Source organism: Pseudophryne corroboree, chromosome 4, assembly GCF_028390025.1.
Source record: "Pseudophryne corroboree isolate aPseCor3 chromosome 4, aPseCor3.hap2, whole genome shotgun sequence".
NCBI lineage: Eukaryota > Metazoa > Chordata > Amphibia > Anura > Myobatrachidae > Pseudophryne > Pseudophryne corroboree.
Window position 1 is genome coordinate 47,877,422 of NC_086447.1, and position 12,285 is coordinate 47,889,706.

General features: G+C 41.8%; 1 protein-coding gene across 1 annotated transcript; it reads right to left on the reverse strand.

Moving 5' to 3' along the window:
* Nucleotides 1-10,486: 10,486 nt before the first annotated feature.
* Nucleotides 10,487-11,456, reverse strand: LOC134911092 (taste receptor type 2 member 4-like). Its single transcript, XM_063919468.1, has one exon. The coding sequence runs from the start codon at nt 11,410-11,412 to the stop codon at nt 10,495-10,497; it is 918 nt and encodes a 305-aa protein (XP_063775538.1). The 5' UTR covers nt 11,413-11,456; the 3' UTR covers nt 10,487-10,494.
* Between the last annotated feature and the right edge of the window lie 829 nt (nt 11,457-12,285).

Here is a 12,285-nt window from a genome sequence, read left to right on the forward strand (position 1 = left end):
GAAAAAAACTACCCTATAGAGATAATTAAAAAATGTAAATATAAAGCAGATGTGTTAGACAGAAAGGAACTCCTGAAATATAGAAATAAAGATAAAAATGGTGTAAAACATAAAGAAATGGTCCCTTTTGTAACAAATTTTAACACTAAAAATAAACAAATTGAAAGTATCCTATGTAAGCATTGGGATGTCCTAATGCTAGACTCTGTTCTGAATAAAGTACTCCCTGACAAACCAAAAGTGATATTTAAGCGGGCAAAAACATTAAGGCGGTTCTGGCCCCGAGTAATTTACGAAAGGAGGATGAGAATAAATGGTTAAAAGATCTGAATGGATGTGCACCCTGTAGCCATTGCAAAGTATGCAAATTTCTGAGTAAGAATAGAAAGCTGATTTGGAATAGGGAACGAACAGAGTCATGGAAAATAAAAGGCTTTGCAAACTGTTTAACTTCTCATGTGATATACCAGTTGGAATGTAGCTGTGGGGTCAGTTATATAGGGAGAACAAAGAGAACACTGAAAACTAGAATTCTTGAGCATATGAGAAGCATAAGTAATAAAATAACTAATCATAGTGTACCCCGTCATTTTTTGGAATGTGGAGGTGGTAATTTAAATAATTTTTCTTTTAAACCAATAGAACATGTGGTGCTAGACGACAGAGGTGGTGATCTTTTAAAGAAGTTAGGAAGAAGAGAGACATACTGGATCCATAAACTTAAAACATTGAGTCCAAATGGGCTTAATGAGACGTTTGACATTGTCCCTTTTTTGCACTGATGGAATGCGGATGATCATGCACACTGATGCCACTATGTATGTTGGGTGATATCACCCCTTAGTGACATCGATAGGGTGCGTGGTGAGACGCATGACATGATCCAATACTCAATGTCCAGCTATATCCATTATTATTGTTATTAACTGGTGTAGATACACATATATATTGGGTTTCCTTTATGAATACATGCATGTACATATTTATATGTGTATGCATGTATACTTGCATACTTTTTTCTTTCCCTCTATGTGCCTCATAGTACAATTAATGATATTATGAAAATAAAGTGGGGAGATATATCTTTGAAATAAGAATAGAAACTGTGACTGTATCGATGTGTTTATGTTTGTATATTGTGATATTTATTTATTTGGATTTGTTGTACTAAAAGTGTTTTAAAACATGTAACAGCAGAGATAATGACTGAAACAGGCGGACGCAAAATAAAATGTGTTTATGTTAAGATTAATACCATACTTGTAGGACAGCACTATGAGTGATAGCAGGTGGTCTGGTGTTTAGACTATGTACAGTGTGTGTGTGTGTGTGTGTGTGTGTGTGTGTGTGTGTGTGTGTGTGTGTGTGTGTGTGTGTGTGTGTGTGTGTGTTTGAATGTGTATGTGTTTGTATGTCAGTATGTGTGTTTGTGTGTCAGTATTTGTGGTCTGTGTGTCAGTGCATGTATTAGTGTGTCTGTTTGTGTGTCATTGTGTATTTGTTTGTGTGTCAGTGTGTGTGTGTGTGCATATGTGCGTGTGCGTGTGCACGTGTTTATGTGTGATGTATGTGTTTATGTCAGTGTGTGTCTGTACTTTGTAGGTCAGTGTGTGTGTGTTTGTATGTGTTTGTATGTCAGTAAGTGTGTTTGTGTGTCAGTATTAGTGTGTCTGTGTGTCATTGTGTGTTTGTTTGTTTGTTTGTTTGTGTGTCAGTGTGTGTGTGTGTGTTGAGTGTCTGTTTGTAGTCAGTGTGTTTGTTTGTTTGTTTTTTGTTTGTGTGTGTGTGTGTGTGTGTGTGTGTGTGTGTGTGTGTGTGTGTGTGTGTGTCGAGTGTCTGTTTGTTTGTAGTCAGTGTGTATGTGTGTGTGATAGAGATGGCCATCTGTAGTCATTCCATCAATGGCTGCCATTGTTGGAAATTTAAGCTGCAACCATTGATGGTTAGACAATATGTGATTACCTGGTTAAGGTGCTTTCTGTCAATGTTAAATGGCTCCACTCCCCGCATAAGAGGCGGTTAGCTCTTTCTGCATTCCACCAGCATAGGGCTAATATTGTGGCTCTTCAGGAGACACATTTTTCCTCCTCAGCACCTCCTATTTTTAAAGACCATAGAAATTCCCTATGCTATAATGCTAATGGCCCCACCAAGCGTAACGGTGTTGCCATCTTGTTTCATGGCAATACCCCATTTACTTTACACAAAAAACTTTAGGATAAAAATGGTAATCTTATTCTTGTAGGTGTTGTAGAAGACACCCTGGTCACATTAGTCTCCTTGTATGCCCCTAACTCCTGTCAGGTTCCCATTTTTCAGGAGACTTTTCAGGAAATATATATAAAGTACGTCACAGAGCGCTTAAATTAATGGGTGATTTTAACTTGGTCCTTGACCCTAAATTAGACAGATACTCTCCCCAAGGTAACTCCTTCTCGTAATGTGGGCCCTTCCCTTGTTTTGAAGAGGTTGCTCACAAAGTTCGACTTGTCTGATGCCTGGCGAATCCACTTACCTGCTGAGAGAGATTATACGCTTTTTTCTGCAGTTCATTAAAGTTACTGTAGAATAGGAGTTATCCTCCTTGATAAAAGTGTCCTTCAGCGCACTCAGAAAATAAAAATTCTTCCCATTACATGGTCTGACCGTTCCCCTGTCCTATGGACCTGGGATACAGTCATTATTTCCTCCCTGTACGCCCCTGGCATTTTCCAGAGTACCAATTAACTGATCCTGAGACTCTAAAGGCACTTACTGATTCTATAACGTTGTATATGAAGAAACCGACACCAGCTAAGTCAGAGAAACGCGTCAAGGGTCTGAGATACAGAGCCGCAATACCACTATTCCATTTGCCCAGGACATTCCCACCTAGCTGTACTAAAGACCGCCAGCATTGATTACAGGTGCGCCTCACCTCTTGTGATTTACAGCCCGGCTTGCTGCCGCTTCTTCAAGTGCCATCCGGTGCTTGTGCGATAGGACCCGGCACCAACGTTAAACATCCACCGCCGCTGTAGCTACTTCGTCCTTGTGCAATAGTACACGGCAATAGGAACAGCATGTATGGTGAGAATATACCCTAACAACGGCAGAGGGGTGTTATAATTACGTTGATAAAGAAGTAGGAGGCAACTCACCCTTGGTGAGTACTGCGCATCATTGCACTAACACTGGCACAATTGAATGGGCATCTTATATACAGCATAATAGGCACCTTATGCAATACACGGGATCCAGCTGTACAGTATTTGACTTGGACATTAAGGAATTATTTTTTCATTTGGATATTACTGGATATATAACAGGAATAAATGGGGACTTTATTAATATATCCATCCCAATATATTATATGCTAATCACATGGTATATACCTGATGATATAAAATTTCTCCTTTACGTTTTGTGGCTCTCTAGCTCTGATATATATGTTTAATTGAATATTAATATATGTTGTGTAGAACAATAAATTGTTTTTATTATTATCATATAGTTTTTCGCTCTCTATCAGAGATATCTATAAATAGTATATGAAAACTAACTCACCAGACGGTACTTCCATCTTCACTTACTGGTGTGCTTTGAAAGCATTTCTTTACGGCACTTCTATCCAGAAGGGTGCTCAGCTCAAAGCTCACTCGCAAAAAACACAGGCTTATTTAGAGCCGACCCTTCAGTCAATGGAGTCTCAGAATCAGGCTCACCCCACTAGAGCTCTGCGTAAACAGCTGCAGGAGGTGGGACTTAAGCTTCAGAAGCTCTTTATGCTCCGCATGCATTCTGGACTTGCTCACCTCTTGCTCGGAATAAGGCTTCCTGCCTTTTAGCACGTAAGCTTCACAGTCGGCAGGCTCGTAATCGCATTAATTGCCTCAGTGACCCCCTCAGGTAAACAGTGTCTCAATCCCCTTGATATTGCTACAGTAATCTGTATAATTTCTAATGAAGGCTCCTCTATTGCCCAACCCTCTGCTGCTACTATCTCTTCCTACCCTGAGGATAGCCTGGAAACTTTGAACGTCTCTTGGTCTCTGGAGGAGATACAGCCATGATGAGCAGAGGGGGTGGGGCGGAGGCAAAACAGGGGCGGGGTAGAGGCAGTATGGGGGCGTGGTTACCACATTGTGACATTTAAGCCACACCCCCGCTCTGTAATGCCGATATTACCAGCATTATACTGCAGGGAGCGTGGCTATGATGAAGCGATTCAGCAAGAATCACATCATCGACTGCCCGGACCTCCCACTTTACTCAGTCAGTGGGCGGCCGGGCAGGGGAAACCAGATATATCGGGAGACTTTCAATTTATTACCAGAGAGAAGAAGAAGACTCTTGTGTGGGTGCACTCTTAGAACAGTCAAAAGACGACTGAAATTGAAATATTTAAAACATATGAGTTTAATGATATGTACTAAAATAACAGTGATTGTATCCAATGAAGACAAACAATTTACAAACAATTAATAAACAAATAAACACTTAATAAAAAAAACCGTCTCACAGATTGGTCTCATTATTAATTGCTAATGCTAATAATACCCTTAACTGGGGGACCAAAATGTGTTGCCTACAAACTAAACCAGTCGAAAATGTCTACCGTGCCAATGTGTAAGCCAATAAATAGATAAATGATATATTGCCCTAGAACGTGGATGAAAAATTGTAGATTTGGATCTTATTGGTGAGAGAAAAGAATGTAATTATTATTGTATAAGACTGTGGTCTGAAGAAGGAGGTATTCTAGGAATGGAAAAATAGAGATATACAAAGAACTTGAAGATACAAAGATGAATCTGCTGTCAGTGTTAGGCTCAGAGCATAAATGCCTCCAGCCTCTACTACACCCGGTCTTCCTGGGGAGTCACCCAATCCAGTACTGACCCAGCCCACACCGATTCGCTTCCAAGATCAGACGAATTTGGGCGTTTCCAGTGTGATATGATAGTAGGGGTACAAATACCCTGGTTGCTCTGGTGTCACTGATGAGAGTTCACGAAAAATTAGTTGAGAAATAACTCAAAATACACAGTAAAAGGACTAATGAAAAAATGAAATTTAAAAAAGAAGAGGATCTGCTGCCAGCGTTAGGCAGAGGCATATAGGCAGATGCCTATTGCCAATGGATCGCTGGTGAGAGTCCTGAATATGAAGCAAAGATAAAGAGACTGAAAGAAGTGATAGGAGAACATGAATATGGGTAATATAGGTAATATCTGGGCAAATCAAAAAAGTATAAGTGAACTTAACTTGTTCCTATAACGCTGGCCCACATTACATATGCATCTCATTGGCAAGTTAGGACCACAAATAAACAGTAATTATATTGGTACCTTACAGTAAAAGTGTCACGGTACAGTAAAATAAGTTTAAATTCAATACATGGTTCACAGGTATGTATTCACATGACCACACACCGGGAATAAGATTATTAAATCCTATGTGAATGCTAGAAAAACATAGCAGTGTAAACAGTTCAAAGATTATAGCTCCGTGATCCCAGGCTGGGATGGAAAGGGTCAAGAGTGGGCTGCAATGAGACCAATCTGTGAGACGGGTTTTTTATTAAGTGTTTATTTGTTTATTAATTGTTTGTCTTCATTGGATACAATCACTGTTATGTTAGTACATATTTAACTCATATGTTTTAAATATTTCAATTTCAGTCGTCTTTTGACTGTTCTAAGAGTGCACCCACACAAGAGTCTTCTTCTTCTCTCTGGTAATAAATTGATTGACTCAATACTGACACAGGGTGCACCGCCAATATACTAATCCTTAGGATTTATCCTTAGTATATAGTAAATTTTGGTCCTCCTAGGCTGATAGGCTGAGTATCAGTATTTTAGTGAGGTATCCCCCCCTTTCTTCATATCGGGAGACTTGCCTGCTCTTCCGGGGGGCCGGGAGGGTCACATGATTTTCGGGAGCCTCCCGGCCATTCCGAAAGACTAGGCAAGTATGTGTAAATGTTTGAAATGTACTTAACAAAGCCAAAACAACTGTGACAACCAATCTCGCCTGTGACTGGTGTGATACTTGTGTGACAAAGCAACCGGCTGATCTGTCTCTAAATTATTATTATTATTATTTTAGTTACATTATATAGAACTTTTCTCCAGCAGAACTCAAAATCATTTTACAACATCAGAAACATAGCAGAGAGGTTTAGTATTACAGCATTAAGAAAACAAACCAATAAACAGTGGCCATAGTGAACATAACGTGCACACTGAGGGTAATGCAGGGTTATTGAAGCCATTTTGATTAATACAGTAAGTTCCACAGGTTACATAACCCACCCACAAAAGGTAGCAGGTGAGGCAGCCATTTTGGGCGTGCTAACAGATTACCCTGGGTGGAATAGTGTTGCGCCTAGAACATATGAGGCAGAGCCCTTACATAACAATCAGTTCCAAGTATTTTTCATTCCACCCACGGGAGTACCAGGTGAGGCAGCCATCTTGGGTGCACTACAAAGGTTACAATGTGTGAGATAAGCCATACAAGGAAATAAGATATATATGTTTAACTGAAACATGTAATGTGATAAATAGATCTACAGTACATGGTGTTCACCCTGCCCAAGTAAAGCCATCTGAGGCAGGATGTATCTAGCAGGGTGTGCAATTAGCAGAAGTTTAACATCCAGGTGAAGGGAAAATGAAATAATAATTTGTAAAAAATAGAGAAGTTGGATACAAAAGCATATAATGACAGCATTAAAACAATAGTGACCGCACTATGTAAACTATAATAAAGTTAATGAAAACTTAGAAATTAAAAATAATGGAATAAATTGCTACAGTACAAGCCATACGACTTGTACCGCGTCTAGCATCTCCCTTGTTCGCATGTGTGGATTTGCCATAGCCAGCAGTTTGTTGAGTGTGACTGGGCCGCAACACAAGTCAGCCCCGGAACCCAGTCTCTGAAGTACGTGGTAAAGGAATAATAACCAAGGTGGCAAGAAAACAAAAAAATATATATTAATACCACACAATGTGAAAAGGCCAAGGTCCAAACCAAGGGGGTAATTCAGATTGGATCACTGCAGCGGCAGAGATTGCAGTCTGAAGCCCTTTGTGGAGTACTCTCAGCCAGCGTGCGCACCCCGTGAGGCCCAGTGAGATGCTATCAGCACCTCAGGGCTCTGATCGCCTCTGTCTGATTGACAGGCAGAGGGGGTGGCGAGGCTGAAGGGGGCGTGCAAATGACGTTAGAACGACGTTCGCGGGGCGCAGTCCGGACAACACAGGCGTGTCCAGACCGCTGCGGGGGCCAGTGGCGCACGCAGGGGGGGCTCCAAGTACCTGGAAACCCCCCCTGATGAGACAATTTTTTTTATTTTTGAGACGGAGACAGCAGTGTCTCCTTCTCAAAAGGCGCAACCTGTAGCTGCTGCAGCAGCATAGAGCAGAGAACCATGAGTGTCCGGGAGGGAGCTGCTGGCTGTACATGCTTAGCCTCAGCAGCTCCCTCCATCCTCACACACACTGCCGTCCATCTGCTCCCGCCTCCCAGTCCCCGCCCCTGGTATATATAAAATATACAGTACTGTATGTACTGTATATGAAGTGTATGTGTCTGTGTGTCTGTGTATGTGTGTATGTGTGTATGTATGTATGTATGTATGTGTGTTGGTATGTATAAATTAATATGTGTGCTCTACGCAAGTATATATGTACTCAGTAAAATATATATATATATATATATATACACACACACACTGTGTGTATGTATGTATATATATATATATATATATATATATTAGATTGCAATGGCAGTGGCACTCACAGTCATACAGGAAATGTAAAATAAAATGCTAAATACATTTACATATTTTCACATACATTCACATCTAAGGTAAAACCTTTTTATTGTTTGGATTCCTGAAGATAGTTTTTAATAAAACCAAAACGTAGAAACATTTAATATCCCATTTTTTGCATGATCTTGAGTGCCATCGTCATTGCAATCTACTTTAAATTTACATCAGAAGGCACCGGCATCTTTTATATATATATATATATATATATATATATATGTGTGTGTGTGTGTGTGTGTGTGTGTGTGTGTGTGTGTGTGTGTGTGTGTGTGTGTGTGTGTGTGTGTGTTATATGCACACACTACACGTGGAAACCCCCTTTACTGAATCCTGCGTTTGCCGCTGGGGGCGGGCCGCAGCAGCTGTGTGACTTCGCACATAGCTGCCGTGCCCTGGGACGCAGCGGGTAGCCGCCTTCCAACGCAGCAAGGCTGCGCAGGGGCTGAGCTGGCAGGGAGCTACTCAGCGGAGGCAAAAGAATCGCCACTGTGCGACCCTTTTGCACCCTTGCTGGAGGGGGGCAGGACCTGACATGCGGGGCGGACTAGCCCTGTGCAGTGTCCCCCCCCCCCCGCATGTCAGTGTGACTGATCGTAGATGTGCTAAATTTAGATCAGGTCTGAATTAGGCCCCAAGTTCAAATCCCAGAATGGCTACTAGATTGTTCGCCTTGTGTTTTTCTGCTGTTTAACTCTGGCGTAACTCCATCAAAAGTATAAAATTCTTATAACACTTATCATCTAACACTTCTAATACTGACTACAGCAGCCCACCTGAGCACTGATAAGTATTGCCACACTCACTGTAGAGAACCTCACTCCCAATACTTTCCTCCCACTAGATCACTACAAAGGTTTACAATCAAGGGGGTAAATTTACTAAGGTAGGAGTTCTATTTAAGATGGGAAGTTGGCCATAGCAACCAATCAGATTCCAGGTATTATCTTCTAGAAGGTGCTAGATAAATGAGAAGTAGAATCTGATTGGTTGCTATGGGCAACATTCCATCTTAAATAGAACTCTCATCTTAGTAAATTTACCCCAAGGTCTAAGACAAGCAAATGGTGAGAGGGCAATATACTTTCACAGATTCACAATTAATTCCTGTCCTAGTGTAATTTTGGCTACTACTATAAAAGTAATTGAAAATTACCTAAAACAGTTTCAAAGTTGTGCTAAAGCTATAGGAGGCAGTAACATTTGATAGGAGCAGTAGCTGAAAATGACCTGAGAATGACAAGGGCAACTACAGTTATACTTATTTATTTACTGCATAATTTGTCATTTTTGGCAATTTTCCTGTCAGAAATATCTGTCATAGTAAGGCAGTGATGTGCTGCTGCCCTGTGAGCAGTCTCTCTGTGAGAGCTGATCATCCCTAGGGAGCGGGTGGGCACAGGAAGTGAGTGGGGCCCATCGGGGGTACATTTTAGCTAGGCTAATTAGTTCCATGAAAAAACAAATGTCCATGTAGTAGCAGATTTGTAAGGGATCCCGTCTCTAGGTTGACAGTAACTAGGTTGACCACTATTGGTCGAAAGTAACTAGGTCAACGGGGGTTCTAGGTCAACAGGGTCTCTAGGTCGACATGTTCCAGGTCGACAGGTCAAATGGTTAATATGAGTTTTTCACTTCTTCTTTTTTAAAATGTTTTGAACTTTTTCATACTTAACGATCCACGTGGACTACGATTGGGAACGTTAACCTGTGCGGAGTGCAGCGGTAGCGGAAAAAATGACAAAAAAACCCATCAAAAACTTGTGTCAACCTTTTGACCTGTCGACCTAGATCATGTCGACCTAGAGACCCTGTCGACCTAGCATCACCATTGACCTAGTTACTGTCGATGAATAGTGGTCGACCTAGTTACTATCTACCTTCCATACCACACCCCTTTGTAAGTACTTCTTTTTGTCATCTACATATATAGCTACATACTCCACCAGATATTGCTACATATTTATGTACATGGGCCCTCATTCCGAGTTGTTCGCTCGGTATTTTTCATCGCATCGCAATGAAAATCCGCTTAGTACGCATGCGCAATGTTCGCACTGCGACTGCGCCAAGTAACTTTGCTATGTAGAAAGTAATTTTACTCACGGCTTTTTCATCGCTCCGGCGATCGTAATGTGATTGACAGGAAATGGGTGTTACTGGGCGGAAACACGGCGTTTCAGGGGCGTGTGGCTGAAAACGCTACCGTTTCCGGAAAAAACGCAGGAGTGGCCGGAGAAACGGTGGGAGTGCCTGGGCGAACGCTGGGTGTGTTTGTGACGTCAAACAGGAACGACAAGCACTGAACTGATCGCACAGGCAGAGTAAGTCTGAAGCTACTCTGAAACTGCTAAGTAGTTAGTAATCGCAATATTGCGAATACATCGGTCGCAATTTTAAGAAGCTAAGATTCACTCCCAGTAGGCGGCGGCTTAGCGTGTGTAACTCTGCTAAATTCGCCTTGCGACCGATCAACTCGGAATGAGGGCCATAGTTACAACATGTTACTGCATAAAAACCTCAGCTGTCGTCATCTTTTCCTCTACCACGTTTCTATCATAGATATGTAAATAAGCATTAATCAGTAGACACTGGAATATGTAAATTACAGCCTACAGTACGGTATGTCTGCCGTCCACTTACTGCTCATATAGGAACCAGCGCAGATTCCTTTACACATGTGGCCACTTCCTTGCACAGCGGAAAACTGCATTAATGGCGCGTTTCAGATTTCCATTGTTGGCTATTAACATGATAGAATGCAAGGCTGGGTAGGAAATGCATAATATGCTGCACAGGAATCTGTATGATGTGTTTTCTACCTGGAAGGCAAAAGGCATCAAGTTTATACCTATCAAAAAGAGAATATAGAAGAAGAGAAAGGACGTCATATTTATAATTGTCCTTTTGTGGGCGTCAAGCTGAGATTTTGTGAATCCTGAGTTGTTGCTGCTCATATTCCGGGTGTGTTTCAGCAGTGACGCAATCAGAAGGGAAACGGCGGCGCAGAATATGAGGAACGGTATGATGGATCCTGCTAAGTAGGTGATCACTACATTTGTGTAATTTATATTGATAGCTACGTTTCCATCATTAGTGTCATTAGTGAGTTGTGTAGAATTCATGTAATGTATGGAGAACACAGCCCATCTGCATGGAAGGCTGCAGAGAATAGACACCAGCAGTGACGTCAGGAGCAGCCAGGGGACCATCCTGGAGATGTTCATCTTAAGTCTCAGGAATAATCTGTTGCTGTAGTTTGTGATCTTCACGCAGTAGAAGACGCAGAGCACGGTGCCCCACCACAGGCTGCAGAACATCACACATGCTACTGCAGTGTCATAATACTGGTAAATGTTAACTGGAATTGGAATCACAGCAGTTATGGAAGAAATAACAGGCACATAAGAAATTAGGAAAAGTATCCTCACCAGTCCCAGGCTGGTCATGAGAATGTCAATGGTCTGCAGAGAGTGGCCCTTCACACGCCAAATGAAGTTTTGTGCCACTATATATATATTGAGCAGTAATCCGATGGACATCAGTAACCAAGTAACAGGTAGTGAAAAAATAAAAAATCCGTAATTCATCTTTTCTATTTCAGAACCAGAGACTTCTGTCCGGGGATCTGAGATCTCTGTAAGCAACCAGCGCTGTACGTGTTACTTATCCCGGATGAGACAGGTGGCAGTGTGACAGGTAAATGATACTGAGCTAATATTAAACATAGAATGACTTTCGGTAGACTTTGCATAATATTTGACTACCAGACTCCAAATAACTAAATCATCAGGATTACCTATCAAAACAACCAGTGTCTTTACTTATAAGCAAAGTTACATCGCCATATATATTATATATACAGTTGTGCTCATAAGTTTACATACCCTAGCAGAATTTGTGATTTTCTGGCCATTTGTCAGAGAATATGAATGATAACTCACAAACTTTTCTTTCACTCATGGTTAGTGGTTGGGTGAAGCCATTTATTGTCAAACAACTGTGTTTACTCTTTTTAAATCATAATGACAACCTCGCTTAAAATGCAACATTTTATTGCAACGATTATTTTTAATAAATTAGTAATGTTTTAATTGTGCACCTGCTACCTTTTTCTTTGTATGCAGTTCTACTGAAAGGTCTCCGCAGAGTCACACCTCTCATTACCGATGTGCACCCCAGAACTAGAGCCGGCGCAAGCCGCTCAGCAAAGGGATGCAGTGCAGGGAGGCGCCAAACTGAAGAGTCGCTCAGCCTCTCCCTGCTCTGCATCCATGCTGCTGCCAGCTGCCGCTGCGCCTGTCACACTGGATGATAGGTAGCGGCGCTGGCAGCTTGCAGCGCGGCTCCCTCCCCCTCCTCCTCCCCAGAGTGTGTATGCAGTGTGCGGCCTCGGCCCACACACAGCGCCGCTGACATCCCGATTCCCGATCTGCTTAGAGGGTGGGGGCATGGCCTAATCG